General features: G+C 51.6%; 2 protein-coding genes and 1 long non-coding RNA gene across 5 annotated transcripts in view; 2 read left to right on the top strand and 1 right to left on the bottom strand.

Annotated features, from left to right (window-relative positions):
• The window catches only part of ERFE (erythroferrone), a 7,730-nt gene extending 6,336 nt beyond the window's left edge, over positions 1 to 1,394 (top strand). Inside the window, exon 6 of the mRNA XM_040450336.1 lies at positions 292 to 1,394. Within this exon, the coding sequence (XP_040306270.1) occupies positions 292 to 390 (99 nt within the window). The 3' untranslated portion in view covers positions 391 to 1,394. The remainder of the gene's footprint in view (positions 1 to 291) is intronic.
• A 1,443-nt stretch (positions 1,395 to 2,837) lies between these two features.
• ILKAP (ILK associated serine/threonine phosphatase) lies at positions 2,838 to 24,119 on the bottom strand. Of its 3 annotated transcripts, none has more exons than XM_040450496.1 (12): positions 23,850 to 24,119; positions 16,883 to 16,971; positions 16,378 to 16,434; positions 13,739 to 13,855; positions 12,181 to 12,307; positions 10,334 to 10,440; positions 9,864 to 9,957; positions 9,584 to 9,671; positions 8,122 to 8,243; positions 4,945 to 5,064; positions 3,342 to 3,423; positions 2,838 to 3,119 (listed from the first exon to the last, which is right to left on the bottom strand). In XM_040450496.1, exons 4-12 carry the CDS (start codon positions 13,836 to 13,838, stop codon positions 2,979 to 2,981), a joined length of 981 nt encoding a protein of 326 aa, XP_040306430.1. In that variant the 5' UTR covers positions 13,839 to 13,855; positions 16,378 to 16,434; positions 16,883 to 16,971; positions 23,850 to 24,119; the 3' UTR covers positions 2,838 to 2,978. The 3 variants fall into 3 exon arrangements, with proteins under 3 accessions (XP_040306430.1, XP_040306428.1, XP_040306429.1); XM_040450494.1 differs by lacking the exon at positions 23,850 to 24,119 and adding an exon at positions 20,292 to 20,552 and having other exon boundaries at positions 16,906 to 16,971; XM_040450495.1 differs by lacking the exons at positions 13,739 to 13,855; positions 23,850 to 24,119 and adding an exon at positions 20,292 to 20,559 and having other exon boundaries at positions 16,906 to 16,971.
• The window catches only part of LOC121014360 (uncharacterized), a 27,740-nt gene continuing 15,856 nt past the window's right edge, over positions 12,471 to 24,354 (top strand). Inside the window, exon 1 of the long non-coding RNA XR_005783178.1 lies at positions 12,471 to 12,559. This is a non-coding gene — a long non-coding RNA (uncharacterized LOC121014360). The remainder of the gene's footprint in view (positions 12,560 to 24,354) is intronic.

The following is a 24,354-nucleotide window of genomic DNA, read 5'->3' as shown; positions in this document are numbered from 1 at the left end:
CCGTTCACCAGAATGGAAAGTTTTTATTTAAGTGTAGGTGATGTACAGCGTTCCCACTGTTCACAAACACGGGAACGAAGGCACAGAAAGGTTACGTCGTTTGCTTAAGCTCCCACACAGTTGGGAGGCCAGAGCTGTGGTCGCTGTAAGGCATCGAAGGGTCAGGTCCCAGGCACTGCCGGGTGGCACGGGGTCCACCTGGGGTCCTCGGATGCAGACGGTTGGGGGAGTCCCCAGATTCTGCATTTGGGGGGCTGGCGGTCCCCAGGCTGGCTCTGACCCTCCCTGCAGATGGGGCAGTACGCCTCCGTCTTCCTGGACAACGCCAGCGGCTCCTCCCTCACCGTGCGCAGCGGCTCCCACTTCAGCGCGGTCCTCCTCGGCGTCTGAGCGGCCACGCCGGGCCCTTCCTTGTGCCCGGCAAACAGAAGCGGGTCCGAACAATATCCGGGCCGGGTGGCGCCAAGTGGCGGGGGGGCCAGGCGCCGGAGGAAGCCCTTGGAACCGCCCGTGTGGGTCCTGCCGCTCAGCCCAGAGACGGCCCAACGCCAGCGGCCCAGGGAGGTGACGTACACACTGGCACCAGGAGTGATTTCAGGAGGGCGTCTTTCAAGAGGAGGAGAGCCCCATCGGGCTGTTACTCGGCAAACGTTTCTATGGGGCTCAGCGCCCAGAAGCACTTGCTTTGTCTTGGGGGAGTTGGGTCCCAAATTCATTGTGACACTGTATCAGTGATGGACTGGGGCGGAGAGGCCAGCGGTCGGCGGGGGGTGGTCCTGTGAGGGGACACAGGTGTTTCTTCCCAGGTGCCGCTGAGGAAGTTACATGGCAGCCTGGGCCACGGTGGCTGCAGGGACCTGGTGCCACAGGGGGGCCGGGGGGGGGGGGCAGGCGGGCCCGACAAGGGTGTGTTCAGGCCCAGAGGGAAGTGGCTGCAGTCACCTTACCATCTGGCAGGCTTCAGGACGGTGACCAGGTCTGACCGATCTCCCAGAGCACACAGCTCGTGTCCCCTCTTGGAATCCCAACACCTCCCTCCTGCAGGGGGGATGGGGGGGGCCCGGGCACAGTACATGCGAACCGGGCATTCGGTGCCCTTGGCAGGCCTGGTGGAATTCTCAGTAGGACTGGTACCCACCCTACCAGGAAGGGCCGGCTGCCGTGGGTCCTGCCTCCCCTGGCTGTTTGATAAGGGCTGCTGCGGCCACACCCTTCTCTGGATTTCCCTTTGCATCCAGTGGGCATATTTTAGAGAAGCTTTTACCCTTGAAAAAACCACGGACCTCTTCCTTTTTCTCAACCTAAGTGTATTACACACCAGTTTGTTGAAGTATTTATTGTATGATCTTGCCGGGTGGAACGTATTTATATAAATAACTGACTTCGTGATGTGGTTCCAGTGCTAAGAACTCTTATTGCAGGACTTACGCACAGTGACAAAAACAAAGCGCAGACCTGAAAATAAAGAACCTTAAACATTTAGGCCAGGTCCACTCAGGACGGCTCTGGGACGGTGGCTTTCTGGGCACTGGGGACTCGGGAGTCGCAGACTGGCTCCTGGTTGAAGATGCTGAGTGGATAAAAAGCGTTCTGTTTCACGCCTCTGGAAAGTCAGGGGTCCTTCTCTTCAGTGACACCCCACCGTACGGAGTCCCAGTCCCCGGCAAGGAGGCTGGCTCCACACTCTCCGGGGAAGGGTGTGCTCAGAACGTGGCGGGGGGACTTGCAGGCCAGAAGGGGCGATAAGGCGCTTGCGCGTGCTGGGCGGGGCCAGCGCAAGTTACCAAACTGCTGCTTCTAAGGCAACGTGGTGGAAACTTACATCATCCTGAGGCAAACACTAAAGGGAGGCCCAAGAGCTGCTTTACTAAAACTCGGTTGCGGTGATCATGTGACCGGTTTTCCGGATCAACAAGGACTTGAGAAGTATTTTAGTTTCTTCCTGCAAGCAGACTATGCATTTATTTATTTATTTATTTATTTTTTAACGTTTGAGACAGAGCATGAATGAGGGAGGGTCAGAGAGAGGGAGACACAGAATCCGAAACAGGCTCCAGGCTCTGAGCTGCCAGCACAGAGCCTGATGCGGGGCTCGAACTCACGGACCGCGAGATCATGAGCTGAAGTCGGCCGCTCAACCGACTGAGCCACCCAGGCGCCCCCAGACTATGCATTTTTTAACATCTTCACCAGAAGGGTCCCTCTTTCAAGTGTCCTCACAACTGACCTCAGCCCAGCACAGAGCCAACTGCACGCACATGCCTAACACTGGAAGCTGGATTTCAGAGGCGTTTCCGAACAGCAGCTTGGCTGCTCCGACCGGGAAAGCGCCCGTTTGACACCCAGGGGGTCCAGATGGGGGGACTCAGGAGACCTGGCAGTCCGGAGACCTGGGGCCCGACTGCACCCATTATCAAGGGAATCAGAAATTAGCCGAATTCCATGTCGTTCGGGGAGTGCCTACCAGAGGCACCTCATGTATCGGGCTACGCGCCCCCCTCAGCTAGGCCTAGCACCCCGCCCCCCACACAATGTTCTGCAACCTTATTTCGCACAGAGAACTGAAAAAAGCCAGAAGGCTCGGACAGCCTGTCTGGGCAGGTCACTTCCTCAGTTTCCCACTGTAAAATGCCACGTCCCCAACCAGGCGCATTATGAGGGCGAAAGAGCACAGGTGAGGTGCCCATGAACTACAAATGTCACAGCAGCCTGTGGGGTCACCACTACAGGCCAATCCAAGATGCCATGACGGTTTGGCCAAGGAAAGACCCAGAGCACATCCAAAAGCAAACACAACCTCTGAAGGGTCAAGAATCATTCAAATGTAATAATGCAAAGACTAGAAAAAAAAAGAAACCTTTATTTACAACCATGGGAGTCCCACAGGAGTACACGAAACACACGTAATGTGCACACACACACACACACAATGAACCTCTGAAGTCTGCACATGCCGCGACCCTGGCCTCGCCGCGCCCTCACTGCCCTATCCGCACCACCATCACCGTGACGTTGTCCGCCGAGCCCCGCTGCACTGCCTTGTTGGCCAGCCTGTTGCAGGCTGCTTCATAGCGCGCGTCCACTGTGGGCTTCCCTTCTCGGCTCTGGATCTTCTCATCCTACCGGACAGCAAAGGGGCACAGGTGAGTGGGGGATCCGGTCACCCTCCGAGATGTGGTCTCTGAAAGGAGGAACTGCTCCCCAGCCTCCGTCAGGACAGGCAGCAGGACCAAAGGACCGATGAGTCCCCTGGGTGGATTTCACACAGGAAAAGTGCACTGGGGGGCCGCGGGGAGGAAGCCACGTGCAGCTCGAGCAGCTGGTACTGGGTGAGCTCTTACCTCCAGGCAGGACAAGATGAAGTTGACAGCTTCTTCCGGGGTAAAGACCTTGAAGAGGCCGTCACAGGCCAGCAAAATGAACCTGCAACGGGAAGAAGAAATATAAATGGGTTTTAGCAGCAAACGTTATCAAATGGCTGGACAATGCAGGTAAAACAAATATTTATCCAACTACTCAAAGGCTAAGAATTTTTTACAACCAATTTAACTTCTATGAGAGGTGGAAACTAGCATTTAGAGCTGTGATACTGTCCATCAAAACTGGACTACCCTTCTGTCCGCCCACAAGATGATTATGGACTAACCCAAACGCTAGGTACTTCTTAGATGAACTCGAGGTAAATCGTGGAATAAAAACATCAGGTGTTATGGCAAACACACTGAATTTCCATCACCACGTGACCGTGTAGACACAGACACGAGGGCCTCGAGCCCTCACGACCCTCACAGAGCGCTGCGAGAGTCCAACACGGCAGGCAGGACAACCAGGTACGTCTGTGGTCTGAGAACAGGATCAGGTCCCTTTCAGAGGCCCCCTCCTCTGGACTCCCGAAGGAAGTCCTTGGGAACAAGAGGGTGCAGAGGGGGGCTCCCCACAGCTCTGAGGTGGTCACCCCTCTCTGCTCATGCTAACACCCAGGTCTTTGTCTTCTGGCCGGGCGCGTCCCCCACAGTGTTCAGTGAGCACGCAGGGTGCCTGGAGCCCAGCAGGTGCACGTCCAGGGAGGCTCCCGCCCCGCCCCGCCCCCCTCCCGTGGTGACAGAGCCCGAGTAACTGGTCACACAAAGCCACGACTACAACCCAGAGCAGGGGAGCTGGCACAGCGCACGCCACAGGAGGGCCCGGGCAGGGTCTGGAAAACCAGAGGAGGGGCTGGTGGAAGGAAGCGTCCCAAGACCCCAAGGCCGGCAAGCGCACACGCCCCCCCCCCCCCCCCGCACGAGACGCTGGGCAGGCGGGGCCGTGGGGAGGCGGAGGGAGCAGGCCCGCTCCTCAAGGCTCCTCGGGGCTCCTCTTGAGCCTCGGGCCGCCCACCCAACCTTCAACTCCTCGCTGAGGGGCCCTGGCCGTGGCGGGCACGGCGCCATCTTCAGGCAGCTCATCACGGCCGTCTCTTTCTGGCCCCAGCCCGGCGCTGCTTCAACACCTCCCTTCTCCACCAGCCAAACTCCTCAGCATGGAACTCAGGACCCCGCACAACCCGCCCCCCGCCCCCCAGCACCCTGCCGTCATCCTTCGGTGCTCTCCGCTACTGCCGCCCGCCCGCCCGTCATGCTCTCCTGCTGCAGTGGCGGTGCACCTTCCCTCTGCCGGGAGGCCCTTCTCTCTCCCACAGGGACGTGGCCCAGGTCCCCCAGAGCACCCATGCTCCCGACACCCGGTGCCGGGACACCCCCCCCCCCCCCGCTCACACGTGCGCTCACCTCCTGGACTGGGGGACCTGCCAGGGCAGAAAGCAGTCTGTCTGTTCCTGCAGTCAGGCCCAGGCAGTGCCCACGACAGGACTGCCCCACCCACTCCAGGCTCATGACACAAACTGAAGTCGGGAAGGGAAACCGGACCGTGTGCATGCACCCCTGTGCCTGTGGCACGGCCACGTACCTGTCGTTGGGGGTCAGCTGGCAGCGTCTGATGTCTGGCACAGAGGTGACCCCGCAGCGCTTGTACTGCCCGTCCCCGATGGAGCGCGACACCTCCAGCACACCCAAGACACGTCCGTCCCTAAATCGGGGAAACAGACTCCATGTGACAGATCGTGGGTCCACAGTCCTGAGAGGCAGAGGGAAGACGGAGCCCGCGAGTCTGCTCTGACCCGCGCTGCCAGCCCTGAGCCTCAAGGAACACACGCTCGTCTGCACATTCCGTGCTGAATCCTGGGCGCCTCCGCCCCGCGGCACCCGACGGCACGGTACACCCCCTGGCTGGCACGGGGCAGCCCCCGACCCCCAACCTGCTATCTTGCCCACACTCAAGCTGGATGTGACAGGACTGGGTCGGGGCCTAGATCTGCTTTTCTATTTTGTGTTTGCCCTGAAGCCCCTCAGGCCACAGCTGAGCCCGCAGCCAGGGTAACAGCTGCCGCAGAAGGACACTTTGAACTTGTACCCAACCGGACTTGGAAAATACCTGAAGGTAACTGTTCCCAGATGCCGAAGCACCGCTTTCTGTACACAGGCTGTGAACGCGGTTTATCTTAACCTGTATCAATTGTAGTATTCTGCACATTAGACTTTTACCCATTCCAATTTTTAATTAATTTATTATTTTTTAATGTTTTATTTTACCTTTGAGAGAGAGGGAGAGACAGAGTACAAGCGGGGCAGGGGCAGAGAAAGAGGGAGACACAGAGTCTGAAGCAGGCTCCAGGCTCCCAGGTGTCAGCACAGAGCCCGACATGGGGCTTGAATCCACGAACTGTGAGATTGTGACCTGAGCTGAAGTTGGACACTTAACTGAGCCACCCAGCACCCCAAGTTTATTTACTTTTTGAGAGAGAGCACGAACAAGGAAGGGGCAGAGAGGGAGGGAGAGAGAGAATCCCAAGTAGGATCTGAGCTGTCAGCACAGAGCCCGACACGGGGCTTGATCTCATGAACCTTGAGGTCATGACCTGAGCCAACATCAAGATTTGCACACTTAATCGACTGAGCCACCCAGGTGTCCCTACACGTTCCGTTTTCCAATGAGGCATCCAGAGATGGGGAGGCAACCTAGAAGTGGGCCTGCATGTCTGTCAGCAGGGGAAAGGGCCCCCACTCGATGCCCCCGAGAACAATCCCGATGGGCCTGCGTGCTCTGCGACCTCCGGCAGCTGCAAACCCCTGGGGCCGCAGGCCCTCGCTTGTGAAACCAGAGAAGGTGCACACGAGGGGCGCGTGAGTGCTCAGCAAACGCCAGAGCCGTTCGCGGGGGTCTACAGAGGTTTTCCAAGTGATGGAACATTAGGAAATGCTACGCAGAGATGCTCTGCAGATGGCTGCGGGTGGCAGGAAGTTCCTCACTGGCCTGGGCCGCTGTGTTGGCACCAGAATCCAGTCCGGTCCCGGCCCTTCACTGTGGCCACACGGTCGCCCTCCTGGCGGGGGCCTCCTGCTGGCATCTTTAGTACAATCATGGAAAGGAACAGCAAGGGGGACAAAGTGCACAGGAGCAGAGGAAGACCTGGGTGGGGGGAGGGGCACTCTCAGCCTCCAGAGCACTAACTGGGAAGCCACTCAAAGCGCGAGCCCCACAGGAACCCAAGGAGGCGCTTCTTTGGTGACCTGTGACTAGGTGTGGCCTCCCCCGCCCCAGGCACGAGCCTGGCCTGCGTCGACGCAGCCGCAGGTCCCGAAGACCTGGTCAGTGCCAGCAGCTCTGCACAGAAACCGTAAGGGCGCGGGGTGTGAGCACAGCAGGCCCCGCCCCCCGGAAGCACAGCCGTTTTCAGTGTGTCCCACGCACTTCGGGAGCCACAGCAGGGAGCGCCAACGATCACGGGGCCGGAAGAGCCACCTGTACTTCAGAAAACCATGTGGAGAGCTGACCCGCACTCCCACGTGCAGGACACACGGACGCCAACAACGGACGGGCCGTGTGAAAGCAGGCAGTGAACTCGGGACGCGGGCGACCCCGCACGACTGTCCTCACGGCAAGGGGAGGGACCCAGGTCAACGTGAATGCCGACTGGACGCCGGTTTCCGACCAAGACAGCGCGCAATAGCTGGGGAAATCGGGATCGGCCAGGAAAGGAGAGAATGCGGCAACCAGAGTTACTCTCTGCGCTCTGCCTGCAACGAACCTTCAAACAGGGCAGCCTCACACGTGGCAAAAATGTTCGCTGCTGAATCCAGGCGGCAGATGCTGGAATGTTTTACTATTTTACATTGTTTTCTGTAGGTCTCAAAGTGTCAATAATAGCAGCGGCAGGGCGGGCGTGGAGAAGACGAAGCCGGCCCGCCGCCCTGAGCCACCCTCCCCTCTCTGAGGGGCTCGTCCTGGCCACACCGTCAAACGACATCGCTAAGGCACCTCAACACCGCTCTCAATGACGTGGAGCCTGGGGACAGAGGGTAGCCGCCACATGGCTGATACTCCTGTCAGCCACGGGACTGTCAATGTCCAAATTTTTTCAAGGAGTTCGGGCAAAAGCAGAATTTTAAAGTTCTAAGAAAGCCAAAGGAGCTCTCAGAGTTGTGACTCCTGTCCAGAGGCCGTGCACCACTGGCCGGAAGCAGCCTAGAGCAGCAGCGATGGACAGAAAATGCCCCTCTGGGGACAGACGGCCACGGGCCTTCCCGGACCCCTTCCTGCTCTCTCACCCCCCACAGAACATCAAGTCCTAACGGTCACACTGTAAGACCAACCAGAAAACGCCCTGGCCAAACTCCGGTAAACGTCCTTCGGTAGAGAAAAGACGAGGAAAGAAGTCAGCCTCGTCAGCCACCTTCGAGAAACGGCAGATGAAAACCAGAGCGGGCACGCGGTCGTCAAAGGTGTAGACAGAGACGGAGCCGCAGACGGAGCAGGTCGGTGCGGGCTACGAAGAGCTACTGTCTTCACCACTTCAGATTCTCTCCTGGAGAATTTGCCTAAAACTGTGGCTTATTCAGTTGTGACAAACGACAGTATTCAAGAACGTTCCTAGGCACACGGTGCGAAATCCCACAACCTCCATTCCCCTGCTTCCCCGGCTTCGACCTTGGTCGCCTCCCGCCACAGACACTGCGGAACATGGCAAGTTCTGCCCTGGGAGGCCCCCCGGCCACGGTGACGGGGAGCACCCGCCAGCCCTGTTACCTGACGTTCCCGCCAGCCTTCTGTATTCTCATCCGCTCCTCATACTGGGTGGGGTTGTGCTCCTTGCTGAGGCTTAAGGCCGCGTGCTTCTGACTCTCCTCATTAAACCGACACAGGATTGCCTGGGAACACGGACAGTCCCATGGTCATGAAGTTCAAAGTTACCAGGTGAAGAGAAAGGTTAACAACGGAGTTTCAGTTCAGTCTCCCGCTGACAAACACGAGTTCAGAGCATCAGGCAGCAAAGAGGCGTCACAGAAACCGCGACCAGGGAGAGGGGCCACGGTGCGGGTCCAGTCTGGCACCAGCACCGCGGGACAAGCAGCCAGTCGCTGACCCTCCGCAGGCCGCTGCCCTCTCGTCTGCGACACCCAACGAGGATGAAAGCCCCGGGAGGCGTCGCTACTCCCAGAGTCCGCTGCAGGCAGAGGGGAGGGCAGGAGGGCGGGCTGGCCAAGCGCCTCCATTCGCTGCCGCCACTGTGTCCACCACGTGGGAACTTCCGGGGAAACCTCAGTCCTGCAGAGCAGGAAGCCTGGAGGACAGGTATGTGCCTGAGGTCACACAGCAGAGCCAGGAGGCAAATAGGATGCAAATTTGGATCAGGCTCAAAGGTTTTGTCCCCCCCCCCCCGCCCCCTCCCCAATTTTACTCACGTTACTTGTTATTTAGTCTCAACACATGTGACCTAGGACGGTCTGCTAGAATATCACCAGATAAAACCCACTGCACAGGGACCGTCTGTGATGCTCACTGCTGTCCCCCCAGCGCCTAGTATTTGTGCAGAGCTCACTCTAAACACGACGGGGTGCGGGCAGCGGTCTCCAGGTGCTGCCTGAGAGTGGGAAGGCTCACTTGGTCACCGTGACCGCTGCCACAGCACCAGGCTCGCTGAAAGAGGTCCTGCCGCGTGGGGAGGGGGGCGGAGCCAGGCGGCAGGGCGCTGCCCTCCAGCTCTAAGCCATCCCCCACCGCTGGGGCCGGGACACTGGCTGCCACCAGTGGGAAATAAGCAGGTTCTCGCCCGCGGTCACGCGGCCTGGGCTCCGGACACGGCATCACCTAGTGCTTCTCCAACTGCTTTTGACTTATTTGGTGTTGAGGGAAGGGCTCGCCCTGTTCCTTCCCAGCCACCTGAAGTCAGAGACATGCAGCTGAGGAATATTCAAGCTGCTTGCACAGGGATGACATTCTGACCCACAGCCCCATGGCGGCAGAGTGTGTGTGCGTGCACGCGCACACACGCACACGCTCCCCAGGGCCCAAGACGGCCCAGAGAGCAAACAGCCCCGGCGCAGCCGCTGGCCCCCTGCCCCGAACATGGAGTCTGCGGAAGCCCCAGCAGCAGCCCCGCAAGAAAGACCTCAGCCCGTCACCACTTCCCACCCCGCTGAGCGCACGCTTCCTGGTGTTGGCCACACCCAGCGCCGTTGTCCCCGGGAGCGGCTCCGGAGCCACGTACCCGACTGTCTCCGAGGTTGGCGATGTACAGGATGTTGTCCACGGCCAGGACACACGTGGCAGTGGAGCCATCTTTCCAGGCAGGCTTCCTGGGGGCAGACACGTCAGAAACAAGGTCACCGCCGACCAACACCCGCACTTCGAGACTCACTTGCAGAGCTGAATGGTAAGGTCTGTACCCCGACACGCACGTTAGCGGTCAGGAGAGCTCACTCGGTGGCGGGTGACTATCGGAAGACCTCCGCGCGCTCACACACTCGTCTTTATGTGATTACACTTACTGGCTTGAAGCTTGTTTAAGGAACTCTTCGTCAGTATGCTTGAAAGTGTCCAAAAGGCATCTCTTCACGGTTTTCTCTACGCTGACTACGTCTCCTGTTACGGAAGCAACCAGACGACGAACTCTTAAGGGCAAATTCTCCTCCCACTGCCATTTTGTTTCTGTGCCGTGACCAACAACATCCCACTTCCTCGCCCATAAGATAGGGTCAGTGGAGTTTGTTAGCAGTCTCCAGGTGTGAAGGCAAGACACTCACTCACACACACACAGCTCACGCAAGGTGCCATCGCGCAGACGACAAGTCCTACGCCAGGCGCCTACGCGGCCCCACCTGCCCACCTCAAGCCCCACTCCCTTCTGCCCCATCTTCAGAGAGCCACTGACGGTTCTCTGCAACGTGACCCGCCTTCCTGATTTACACCGACAGCAAACACCAAGACAAACACGAACCGACTTTGTTCTCAGTCTCACCTTTAGGAAATTTCCTGATCAAGTTCTGATGCAAGTTCTGTGCAGCAAATTTTGAGGCTCGAATTCCTCCGTGTCCATCAAAAACAGCAAAATATGAAACCCGGGTACTGGAAGAATGAATTGTCAGTTACTGAGATTTTCACAAAGATTGCTCCTGTCCACTAAGGTTTCGAAATCTTATTTCAAACAGTGAGCACCGAAAAGACTGAGGACGCCCCCTGCTAAGACATCAGCCACACTGTCACAACGGAGAAAAAAGACACAACGTTAACTGAGACAAACGTGGAAGTTAACTTTCATGGTATTTTTTATTCTAAGTTCATTTAAGTGATTTCTGCACCCAACATGGGGCTTGAACTCATGACCTGGAGATCCAGAGTCACACTCTTCCGACTGAGCCGGCCGGGCGCCTCAACTTTCATGGCATTTTTAAATTAAAAGTAAAAAACTCAGGGCCTTGGCTGGCTCAGTCAGTGGAGCATGAGACTCCTGATCTCGGGGTTGCGGTTTCGAGTCCCACACTGGGTATAGAGATCACTTAAAAATAATCTTAAAAAAAATAAGTTAAAAACTCACATTTTTCAAAACTCAAGATTAACTGATCTTTCACTGAAGATGAAACTAAAATTCAGAACTTGTATTTAAAACAGATTTCGTTTTAAACCTAACACACCAATACCAGTAACTGATCCAAGACCGTGAAAAATACCTCAGAGAGCGGAGGTAATTCCAGAATGATCACTCAGACTGACCCAGCAGCTAATTCTCAATGCCCACCTTACCACTTATTCCCCTTTCAAATTCTGCCAGAAAGCTCTCATATACAGAATAAACACCGTTAACGATTTAAAGCATTTCAAGCAAGAATGAAAATGCCCACGGGAAATGACATTCACTCTGCAGAGCTCTTTCTCAAACATGTTTCGAGTTCCTTTTCAACGGAGACCTCATGAGCTGTGACTAAATACCTTCGTCTGGTTCCTAACACACGGTACCTGCTAAGGCACAGTTTAGTGAGCCCAGTGAGACCCACTCGCCGGGCTCTCCAGAGGCCTTTCCTGGCTTCAAAAGGAACTCCAAAGCATACCAGTGATCAACGGCCGCCTAACACCAGGGACCGTGCATACACACGTGGTCTTCTCCGCACATGACCAGGTACCAGCAGGGACCATCACTTCCTCACCTGGCCAAAAGCCACCGGCACCAATGGCTCCAGCACACTGTCCGTTAATAACAGACTGTGACTGTCTGTGACTGTGGAAACACGGTGGTGGCACACACACGTGATCCTTGCCCTACAGAGTCCCCCGTGTGCACGTGGGACGTGTGTTAATGACACGCCTTGATGTCCTGCCTTCTGATGTCTTTCCTCCATGCCTCAGAGCTTATCCAAAGGCCTCATTTTAATCTGTAAAGTTGCAGGAAAATTTGCCCTGTTCTCCTTGATGCCATTTCTGCTCTTTCTCTTTTGGGCCCTGACCACGACACGGCTCTCCTGGATCACCACGTGCCGCAGAAGGAGCAGCTCCCCCCTCCACCTACGGGCTCACAGAGTAAGAGCGCTCCCTGCCGGAAGCTCCTCAGACACTGGCAGTCTGTTCCCATTTAACAGGGTTCTCGGCTCTGCCAGAGCCAGGAACAGCTTGGGGCCAGACAGCTCTCTGTCGCAGGGCGTCTGGCAGCAACCTGAGCACCCCTGCCCACGTGACGACCAAAAACATCGGGAAGGGAAGCGCTGTGCAAAATCGAGAACCGAGCAGTCCAAGCGACAGGCCACGCTCCTGAAACCTGCCCACGGAATTCGGGCCAAATGGTCCACAGAGGCCTGCTGGAGCAGGGACACTCACATGAGGGACGATGGGGGCCTGCACTCCTCAGTGATGTCGTTCAGGATGACGTGGGCGTCCTGCATCTCCTCCCGCTCGCCCTTCCGCTCAGCCACGTAGCCTTTCAGACCAAAGATCACCGAGGAGGCTGCGAGAAAGAGAACAAAAGGCCAATACAAAACTGTGCTCTTCCCTCCAGAAGCCCTAGTCCCAGAGCAAACGGGGGGGGGGGGGGCGGACAGGGGACTCTGGCTGTTTCACTCAGTGATGTCCTAACCGTGCACATGAATAAGCTGCTCCCCTGCAGCCACCTACCTCCCCAGCTGCAATCTGTAACTAAGATCAGACCACTGTTGGACAAGGACGGTCTCTAAAAGGCTGGGCAGTGGGACCGCCTGGGGTTCTCTCTTGCTCACGCGTGCTCTCTCTCTCTCTGCCCCTGCCCCACTCTCACACAAACTCCCTCTCTCTCTCAAAAAATAAACAAGAGAAGGCTGAACACTGAAGAGGGAAGTAGCAGACGACAGCAAGTTAGTACTGACAGCTTCGGTTAAGGCATTAACAGCAGAGCAAGGAATGTGCTGTCGTCCCAAACTGGGGCAAGGGATTGTGTGCAAACCCAGTCTTGTCAGTTATCTAATGAGGGCAAAAAAATTCCTAGTTTAGACACATGCATGGAGTTTAGCCCAAATGCCCTGCTGGACATGTGAAACTCTATTCCCATGCCTGAGGCTGGTAACGAATTTGAACAAAGAGTAAGACAGTTGCTTCTACTTCAAGTGAGGAAGAAAAGGATAAAGGAGTACACACACCATGGGCACAGAAACCTGCTGACACTGAAAGGCCAGGCCTGGTTAAGCTCCTTTTCGGACACCCTAGGGCTGTGTAAACAATAAAACGAGCACGTTGACAGAGCCGTTGCTGGTAAGCACGGTGCTCTTGAGGCTCAAGGCCGTGACCAGCTAACCTACGACCCTGTCCTTAAGCGGGTTAGTAGGCTTCTCACACGTCTCCCAGTGCACCCCACGGCTTTCGCTTGGAAGCTCTGGGGCAAAGGACAAAATGATCGGTATGGTGTGTGAACATCCACGGCTACCTCTCTTTAACTGATACTTTTCATTTCTTCTCCACTCTGACAAGTTACAGAGCTGACTACAAATTTCAACTGGTTTTTCCAGCCTCAGGCGCCTTCTTGGGAAGCTGCCTACTAAGCTGATCACAAATTCAAAGTGCTCAGCAACAGGCTGTGAACAAAGACAGGAGTCAGAGAGAAAGTGGGGGCCCAACAAGCTAACTGTTCACTGGACAAGGTGAAGTCAAAATGACCTGGGTTTTCTAACCCTCGAAGAACAAACGTGGGTTTCCGGCCTGGCCAAAGTTGGGCCAGAGACGAACAGAAAAGTTAGGGGAGGAGGCAAAAGTAAACTCGGAAGTCTGTCTGCAAAAAGAGAACCCTGCCAGTTTCTTAAATACAGACACGAAACAGAAGTGTCCCGAATGGGAAAGCTGAGCTCGTTTTTGCTCTGGGTTGTTTTAAGATGGGAAGTCTAATACATTTGTTTTCAAACTGTCTGAAAACCTTTACAAACTTTCTTTTCCACAAGCTCTTCGCTGCCGTTCTCTTCTTCAGGGGCTCTTCTCTTTGCTCCTTTCCCTTCGTTCTTTACCGTCTGGGACATCGAAGCGTCAAGAGAACCTGGACACGAGGAGAAGCCAGACAGACACAGCTACAGACTGTCAAAGTTCCCAGCCGACCAGGCTCCACCCCAGCCCCAAGACGAAATGACGTGCGGTGTGAGCACTGGGAGAGCGGCAGGCACAGGGATCTCATGGCAAGGACTTGGAGGGGTGGGCAGTGGGCCGGGTGCCCACCAGGAGGGACCACAGGTCAAGATCCAGGTCCTGCTCAGGCCAACTGTGAGAGGATCTGCAAGGAGGGTCGTCAGTGGTAAAAACAGCCCACATTTTGGGGCTGTGACACACACGAGGCTCCATACCCACAGGCCCTTATTAATAGGTAAGTTTCCAAAATCTGCAAAGTGACATGTCCTGAACAAGTCAAGAAAGCATCAAGTGCCCTGAGAGGGTTACAATGAGGTAAATGTCAGGTTTTAAGAACCGTGTATTGCGAAAGGCCAAACAGGACCACTGAAGCCATTCACACTTGCAGAGGGATGAGTCTGTACTCAAGCCAAAAAGCTAAGAGCACCTGCAGGGTGCGTGCGTTTTGGAAGGAGAAAAGTCTAGTCTCAAATTAAGGCAAGTGACTTGACCTCCCCGCCTCGGTTTCTCGACCCGTAACACAGGGAGAACACTGTCATCTCGGAAGGTGGGGATGAGGTAAGTAGAAGCATTTATCACAGTGCCTGGGTCATCACGTACCCAATAAATGGCAGCCGTTGTCATAGTAGGCAGCCCTAAGTATTCTCTGCATTTCAGTATAAAAGCATGTGACCATCTACTCAATTATCCTTCACCAGACATTTCTGAGTACAGAGGAAGGGAAGAAAATGTCCCTGCAGAGTCAATTACTTGCAAAAGGACAGGTATCTGCAACAGTAGGACATAACACACACCCTGCCCCACATAGTAAAGCACGTTAACTGAGAAAATTTCACTAATGTTTCCAATATACTTTCCCCCAAGGTCTTTCCAGTAGCCTCCTGTCACGTACTCTTTATCCCAGCTTTCCTGGTGCGTATGTAAAACGAGCTTCCTCTCTTTTAACTCGCAAAACAGAGACATTTTTATAGCTTTGTTACTAACTCCTAATTGAATCACCTGTAGTCAGAGAGTGTGGTCTGTATATGAAATCAATTCATTAGTGGGACTTACTTTATGGCCTAGAATGTAGTCGATTTTGTATACGGTGAATATGTCTTCTCAAGAAATTCAATATATTGGATGCAAGGTTAGATTCTAAATCCGAAAAAATCAAGCCTGTTAATAATGGTGCAAAATCTTCTAAGTTGTTACTAGTTGATTGTCCTTTGTCCTGGGAAGAACTAAGACACAGCTATGTTGAATTTTCTTTTATTAAACCTGTAAAGAGCCCTGTTAAGTTGATGTTTGCACGCATTGACTTTCATTGTAAGACTGCTGTCCTTATAGGCAAGGTTTCAGGTTTAACTGTGAATGAGAGAATGCTGTGGTGTTTTAGTAAAGCCCCGAAAACCTGAGAATTCTCACATTAGAGGCCTGTAATAACTTGTTCTAAATACAGAACTATGCTAACTTAATCCATACATTCTAGACCAACCCTGATTATTTTTATGTAATGAATTAGTAACACAAAAGATCGACTTGAAAATCAGCAGCAAGTGTTGTACCTGACGACATAAGGAAGGTATTTACACCAGCAGATAACTGCAGGTGAAAATAGACAGCCTGCCCCCTGTCCCCTCACTCTTGCCCTGTGGCCCCCTGTCCTGCCCTCACTTAGAGTGATTCCACGTGAGAAGTCCTCGGTGAGACAGAAGAGGAGACTCATCACTGTGACCACTGACCGGAACCTGCTCTTTTCTCCCCTTCGACCTAACTGGGATGTAGAAAGGAAAAAACATTTCCAGGAACAGGTAGAACCAATGTGAACAGGCTTGGCAAAAATGAAATCAAATCAATAAAGGTTCTTGAGAAAAAATAAGGACTGAATGAAAATAACCAGCTAAGGTTTCAAGAAATTCCAAGAAAACTCCTGCACATGGTCTGTACTAGTTACTAAACCAGTGTCATTCAGACTGTATTTTCTTGAGATCAAAATTCTTTTTAATGTAGGTGCATTAAAAGAGAAGACTATCTGTTTTTATAGGTTCAGGGATATTAAAAATATTTTAACTATGTCATATATTCAGAGACTTCTGCTGAACGAATACACTGGAGTCTGTCACTAACAGAGGCAGAGACGGATTGCTTTTTTTTTTCTTATAAAATGTTAAAAACAAAGTTTAAATGACTAAGCTCTTAATTCTTAAAGTCAGTTGCAAGAGGTGGAACCCCAAGAAGTAAACAATAATCACCAAAAAGTGATGCTGTATATAATCTTTTTGTTCCCACCCGATGGTGCCTATTTCTTTTGTGATTTTAATAAATCTCATGCTGTATGCTGGTTTCATGTCATCCTAAGCTCTGTGGAATCTATTAATAAATACATTTTACATAAGGATACAATTTTTATGTATTATTTCCATTGGCACATTGAACCTTTTCCCTCCCACTTACCTGAATCCCCACTGCTGGCTGGTGGGAGATCATCAAAAAGCAAAGGTCCCCCTGATCCTGAAACACAGCAGAACACTCAGTGAGCCCACAAAACCTGGGGGAGGCAAGAGCTTCAGAATCCATCCCACCAGGACACCTACGCAGGTCAATGAAATCATCTCAAAACTCTCGTGTCAATCCAGTGGCAACTCATACTTCGGTAAATAATGGCTCGAACCTATTTTATTTTAAAGTCCTATCAATCAAAGGAAACAAAAATCTGCCTGAAAGAGTTAAATCTGATTTCAGCTGGTAAAGTAAACACTCAAATGAACCGGAGGAAACTGCTCAACGTTTTTATGCAGATCCTCAGGGCTAGCGACTAGTGGATTTTTCTGCCTTACCTGATGCCATGGATTCAAAACTTAAGACAGTCCAACACCTAAAACATCTGTGTGTTGAAAATGGGGGAAAGGGAGAAAGATTTGAGACAACTACAACCCCAGGATGACACGTTGACACACACCTGGGAGAGCCTGAAGACTGTACCTGAGTCAGTACTGCTGGCCGGAGGGAGGTCGTCGAAGAGCAGAGGTCCCTTCTGAGCTTCTTTGCCTACAACACAGAGCACCTGCTTAAAGAGCATCTGGTCACCGGCCAGGACACATTTTCAGGGGCGGGGGGCCGGCGGCGGCACCTTCTGAGATGTTTACTATTAAGTTCAAATTTTCTCCTTGTTGGACAAACTTTTTAAAAGTACTTTCTGGACAGCTATTTAACACGGACATTTGCTTCCAACAGTTACAGTCAACAGAAAAGCAATGAAAGACGACCCAACTGGCATTTGAAGGGCCACTGGGTATTTTGAGGAAAACAAATATTTTTTTTCTCAATAATTTCATGCCTGAAAGCAACAAATGCTTAAAAACCTTTCTTTAAAAATAAATCCTGGGAAGAAAAATACGGATTCTAGGCCAAGAAAACAATTATTGGGTCCCTCAAGATAAAACTTCAAAGACAGAGGGACTCTTCCAAGATATGTGGTCTTCAAAAGTCCTATTTCAATAGCATTCTGAACTGACCACGAAATAGAAGGTCAAACAAATGAGCACAGAGAAGGTGAGGGGCTGAAGGAAGCAAATCGGTGTTAACCTGGCATCCCCAGCAAGTGTCCATGTCAATTACCATCTATGGAGAAAATGAGGAATTTCAGATACTCCAAGACAATAAACTCAGCGGAAAGCCAGGGAAATTTTTTATCTAAAACTCTGAAGATTTACACACCAAAAGTACCTGTCTTAAATGCTATATACTCCATTATCCCTTTCCACATAAAATTTAACCACCGTTCCTTATTCTCCAGCTTTCCCCAAATTTCTACGTAAGCTATTAAACACTTGAACGGTGTGTGTGTGTGTGTGTGTGTGTGTGTGTGTGTGTGTGTGTAAGGGCTGAAGACGCGGGTGTGCACAATCCCATCCTGCATTTGGCCCCCTCTGGTTCCTTGGAGTTCAGGTACAGAAATGTCCTCATTTCACAACCAGTTCAATTGTAAGCTCCAAAAGGCTCCGTAGCGTCCTTTTGCCTCTATGTAGAAATGAACTGGGTATCAATCCTACTCTTTTAAAAACAAAAGTTTAAATTAAAATACAGAAACTCCAAGGAAAGAAGTATCTTCAGGAGTTTTTAGGTCAAAAGTACCTTAAATACCTGATAAATTTCTGATTTAACAAAAAGTAGTAACTCTTCTGCTTTATAGCCTAATTCAAATGGGAAATGTCTATTTCATTAAATTATACCGTTCTCCCTCAGGATTTCCCAAACTAACTGCAAATACTACCGTTTATCTCACACATGACATAAACACCCTACAGAACGTATTCAAAAAGCAGCATCGCCAGGCCATTAAATGGCATGCAGAATGACCACTTAGTCAACAGTCCTCCTCCCAGGATCCCTAATGTTCCGACAGGGCACTTCCAAGAGGAACCCAGACCACACTGTGTCTGAGCCTCAAACGCCCATTCTCCTAACAGACTCCAAATGCAGAACAGGCACACTGCATTCAGTGGGGCCCGAGGGCCAGGCGTCTCAGGAGAGAGAACATTACAGGGAGGAGGCCGACCTGAAAAGCAACCCACCCTTCCGCTGGGGCCAGGTCAGGTTTTCGTTTCTGAATTAAACTACCCATCTGAATCAGGTCCCTCTACTGCCACTGTCCAATGGGGAAGTCCTCTCTCCCCAGGGAAGACATTTTCAGTTCTTGCAAGCCTTCCTCACAACAGCACTCCCAGCACAGCCCCGGCCTGGCCTCTACCCTGTGGCTACAACTCCGACGCAGTGCACGGATCTGAGCACCACCCCAGGCAATGGCCCATCTCCACGGGCTGAATCGAACGTGCTTCTCCACTCCTTCTCACTCTGGGATACTGGAATACCGTAAGTGCTATTTCAATTAAACATGAGAGCATCTCATTTCTTTTGGCCACAGCTGAGAATGGCTTGTAAAAATAATGAACATTTACTGCCTTCCAGGCACTATTCTATATTCTAGCACTCTATCTATCTTCAATGCAGCAATCCTTACAACAGTTTTACAAGGTGAGTACCATTACTGTGTTCCTCATGGATGAGGAAACTGAGGCAATCAGGCGCAATAATGCCCAAGGGAAAGCCTGTAAGGGGTGGGGAGTCCAAGCCAGGCAGCCTGGTTTCCCAGCCCATGCTCTTGTGAGGTGCCACACTGCCTCCACACGGCATCTCATTTAACCCTTCCAACAACCCCGCGAACACAATCTCGAGGCTCTAGATCTCTGGAATACGTCGCTGAAAGGATCAAATAGCTTGCATTTGGATTCTTAAAAAAAAAAAAAAATCTGTGGGGTATCTGGCTGGCTCAGTCAGTAGAGTATGCAACCCTTGGTCTCGGGGTTCTGAGTTCAAGCCCTATGTTGGGTGTAGAAATTACCTACAAATAAAATCTTAAAAAAATTTATGGGGGCGCCTGAGTGTCTCAGTCGGTTAAGAATCTGACTTCGGCTCAGGTCATGATCTCGCGGTTCATGAGTTCCAGCCCCACATCGGGCTCTGTGCTGACGGCTGGGAGCCTGGAGCCTGCTTCCAATTCTGTGCCCCCCCCCCCCGCCCCTCCCCTGCTCACGCTCTCTCTCAAAAATAAATATACATTAACAAAATTTTGTTTTTAAATCTGTAAGTCATAGATGCTGTAACAAAAACTGATCAGCCAGAATCTTACATTCTATTTTGGATAAATAATAATTCAAAGTATTTGGGGCTGCAATAATTAAGACAAATGTGACTGTGACCCAAAACTTTGGAAGAAGGCCCCCCAGAATTCTAAATACAAGAACTTAATGAAGAATGAGACAAGGCTAAGGACTGTTTTTCTTTACAGTTAATCTCACCTAGGGTTTTTTGTTTCGAGTCATCTACATTCTGAAGCTGAGAAAACTACTTTTGGGTGGATCATATTCACATCAGCTAACGGCTGCCGTGCACACTAAAGCAACAAGAGGGTGAAATATTTCGCTTCAACTGTTCTCTACACCTGAATCTTTTCAGGCTCAAATGCAATGTACCACAGAAGCATCAGAAAAAGCCCCCACTCTGCCCCCCCCCCCCCCAGTAACAGGAGCGTGCACGTTCCACTTTCTTTCAGGCTGATGCCCTTGTGCACGAGCATTCTAACTTCTAGAAGGCAGAAGCATACTGCACACAACAGCACACACACCCTTGTTCATATAAGGCCTCGGGGCTCGTTCCAGCTAGCACACCTGGGTCGAATTACTCTTCCTGACAGCTAGGTACTGTCGGGGAGGCGGGTCGTCCAGTTCCCTTACTGGTGGGCACGCAGGCCGATTCCAGTGTCCTGCAGGACCAACAATGCCACAGCAAACCACCAACGTGTCCCCTACCTAATGTGCTAGACTGCTGCTCAAAGGGTATGAGCGGTTTAAGCCTGGCAGATGCCAACATTCGTTCCCCAAAAGCTGTGGTAACTTCCACTCCCAACACACTTCACGAGAATGTCCGTTCCTCTCCATCCTCACCGCCATGTTGACAAATTTCAATGTGATGGGTGAAAACATGGAACCATCAGTGATGTGCTATTCCTTTCCCCAGTGACTGAGGAAGCGCAGCTCTGGTTCCAGCTGCTGGTCATTCGCATCTCTTCTTCCATGAACTTCCATGAATGGCCTTTGACCATTTTCAAATGGGTTATTTGTCTTTTTTTCTTTTTTTTTAGAGAGAGCATGCATGCAAGTGGGGGAGGAACAGAGGGAGACAGAGAGGAAGGGGGGGAAGAGAAGGGAGGAGGGGGGAGAGGGGGAGAGAGAGAGAGAGAGAGACAGAATATGAATCTTAAGCAGGCTTCATGCCCAGCGCGGGGCTCGATCCCACGACTCTTCCCAGAACCCAAGAGTCGGCTCAACCGACTAAGCCACTCAGGCACCAAAGTCTTTTTTTATTATTACTGCGTATGAGCCTTTCATTTATTAAGGCTCATTAGTAATGTGTACTTAAATTATTTTCTGTTCATCTTTTGCCTTTGTGGTTATTTTGTCCCGCAGAATTTTTTATTTTTACATAGCTAAATCCACTTTAATTTTTTATGAGTTTTTTCCCTTGCTTATCGCTGAAGTTTTATAATTAAAGTCTTTTTTTCCCTAGTATCTTAACCTTTATTCTACATTTAGGTCTCTAGGTTTTTTCCCAAGAAATATCCTTAAGACAGACTGTCCTCCAGTATTTACCTAGTCCCCACAGCTGACCGTCAGTTTCAAAGCATACTGGCGTAGCAACCTAGTAAGTGAAAGAACCACCCTATAAAACTGAAACCAGCTTACTGCCAAAGCAACTTTAAACCAGGACACCTTTAACTTGTTTGGATTATCAATTATAAGCTGTTGACCTTAAAGACATCAAGTGAGCTCTTTCAGGAGTATGATACAGCAGAGAAGTTTCACTCCGGTCTGACATGGACATACTTCCTCTTTTCGACAAACCCTCTACACACAAAAGACTGGATTCACTCAGCAATCTAATCTGTAAAGGGAGTGAAAACTAATAATTTAGCACAAAATCTGAAAACATTTAATGCGTTCCTTCTACATGTTTCTTCAGATCATAAAAATTAAAAGGCTTGGAGGCAGGAGCATTAGATGGAATGTCTAAAACAACAACAACAAAAATCAAAGAGCTACTTAAACAAAATACACTTGATGTGAGCTGAGCAGTGTGAAATTTCCTACCTTTTCACAAAATCCAGTTAAGAGTGCATTGTTATTCTCTTTTAGATAGCCGCTGAAGTTCAGAGTTCATTTACTAACTAACATCCACTAGGCACTGACCATGTGCTACACCTGTGCTAAGCACCTTACATGTAGTTCTCTCTCTAATCCATGAGCTCACAGAAGGAGCCAGCAATCCTATTTTACAGATATGGGGAACGGCCACAGAAGGCAGTTAGTGGATTTGAAACCAATTTGACTACATGTCCAAAACCACTCTTCTCCAGGACTGTGAAAATGACTAGTCTTTTACCGGTCCCTGCATTAGCTCAGAAATCTGTGGCACCTGGACATCATATGTGAGGGTCACAATGATGCAGTTTTGCCTCATCTTTCCATGCACTGTATTATTTTTTGTAATGTTTCTTTATTTGAGAGCGAGAGAGAGCACCCACACATGTGCAGGGGTGGGGCAGAGAGAGCGAGACACAGAATCCGAAGCAGGCTCCAGGCTCCGAGCGGTCAGCACACAGCCCGACATGGGGCTCGAACTCACAGATGGCGAGATCATGACCTGAGCCAAAGTCAGATGCTTAACTGACTGAGCCACCCAGGCACCCCTCCATCCACTTTATGAAACCAACCTTATTTTCCTTTCATGTACTCCATTAATTTTATCAGTCAATACCACAGATTTTCTAAAACAAAATATGGTGTTCAAATTAATTTTTCAAAAATCACAGTATGTCCACAAGATAGTGAAATCAGAATCTGTTCTTGTTCAAGCGATTTCAACCTGTTAACTCTCATGTTGTCAGTTTTAACCAACTGCGTGTCCAGAGAACTTTGGATCCCAATTCTTACCACTCACTTTACTGCTTATCCCGCTCAGCTTCTGGCCATCTACAAATTCAGAAAGCATGCCTTCTTTGTTTTTAAAGCTATTTTAAAAAATATACTCAGGGGCGCCTGGGTGGCGCAGTCGGTTAAGCGTCCGACTTCAGCCAGGTCACGATCTCGCGGTCCGTGAGTTCGAGCCCCGCGTCGGGCTCTGGGCTGATGGCTCGGAGCCTGGAGCCTGTTTCCGATTCTGTGTCTCCCTCTCTCTCTGCCCCTCCCCCGTTCATGCTCTGTCTCTCTCTGTCCCAAAAATAAATAAATGTTGAAAAAAAAATTAAAAAAAAAATATATATATATATATACTCAGCCAAGCAGGGCCTGGGCAGCGTCAGTGCCCTTCCCACAAGCAGGGGGCAGTTTACTCATCCAGGGAACAGGGGTTTAAACACTTTGCAGCCCCTTTGCCACCCTGGCATCTCAGCCAGGGGTTGGAGACACCCTCCCCCCCTACCCTGGATTTGGTGGCAAGCTGCCAAGTACCAACTTGTAAGCCTTCTGAGTGGTCAGATTTTGTATCACCTAAAGGGTGCCCTCCCCTGAGCAAATTAATTTCTGGTAAAAAGTCACAGTTGTGTTTTTGTTTTGTTTTGTTTTGTTTTTAAATGATAGGTTTACAGGCACATCCGCAAATCCACACTCTGCCCCAAAGATACTCAGAGAGAAGGTATATTCCATCAACGGGGTTTAAAAAAAAAAAAAAAAAAAAAAAAGACTGCACACACCAGGCCAGAGCTTTTAACCCCAACTAGAACAATTCAGGAAGTGAATGGTCGAGTTGAGCACACAGGCTCAAAGACAGTTATTCAGATGCTTCTGTACCATCAGAATGGTAAGTGGGGACGAGTTAACGGTGCCATTACTGGGAATGATGCCCCATAAAGGCTGGCCAGACGGTTCACGTGCCACAAGCCAGAATCCAGGCCTGGCGCAGGGCAGGACCACCCCTCCTTAAAGAGCCCCAAGTTCACCACTCCTCCACACTAGTATGTTCACGCAGACCGGAGAACTGAATGCCGCCGCCCAATCGCTCCCTTGCCTAGACAAATCACAAGTCCACCCAAGCTCAGAGGCCCCATCCCAGCACCGCCTCCTTCCCCAGCGTTTCTGGATGGACTACAATCACTCCTCCAGGCCCTGCGGCATTTCCCACGGTCGCTAACTTTTGCCAGTTTTAATTATAATCACTTGCATTCCCGTTTAAGCTCTCTGCAGGCAAAGACTGGAGCTCGCTGTACACCCCCCTATTCCCCACGACAGTAGTTTCCAAACCACAGTCTCCAGACTTCTGCCGCACTGGCCAAAAGCCCCTGGGGATTTAACCACACAGATAAAGGACCCTACCTTGGAGGCTTTCCGATTTAGTGGACGGAGGCAAGCCTGGAAATCTGAACTTGTTTTCAAAGTTTTCCAGGTCTTCTGCCACCGAGTTAGGCTTAGAAAGGAGGCCCTATAGAGTGGAGCGTCTCCCTGATCGTCCCCGCTGTGAAAGCACTGATCAGCCTCGCCGAGCGAAACCCGGGGCGGCCACAACGCCTAGGATGCGCTGGGCTAACAAAGGCCTGGTCCCAGGCCGCTCGAGCGCGGCGGAGCTCACACCACCGCGATGAGAACACGCACAGCCGCCGAGGCCCGGGCGCAGCCGATGCGCGCACCTGCGCCGGTGCTCTGGCCTTTGGGGAGACGGGGAACGTCGTGGGGCCCGGGGAAGGAGGGAAGAAACTACTGAGAAAAGTAAAATCCTAAGAGCGCTGGGAACGAGCCCTCCCTCTGGGCGTCAGAAACGCGAAGGACCGCGCCGCTGGTTGCTTCGGCGTCGGGGGTGGAACCAGAGCGGACCGCAGTCCCG

Source organism: Herpailurus yagouaroundi, unplaced genomic scaffold (assembly GCF_014898765.1).
Source record: "Herpailurus yagouaroundi ecotype Mexico unplaced genomic scaffold, PumYag 202, whole genome shotgun sequence".
Classification (NCBI taxonomy): Eukaryota; Metazoa; Chordata; class Mammalia; order Carnivora; family Felidae; genus Herpailurus; species Herpailurus yagouaroundi.
The sequence above is the reverse complement of the archived record's forward strand: the minus strand, read 5'-3'. Positions and strand labels throughout refer to the sequence as shown.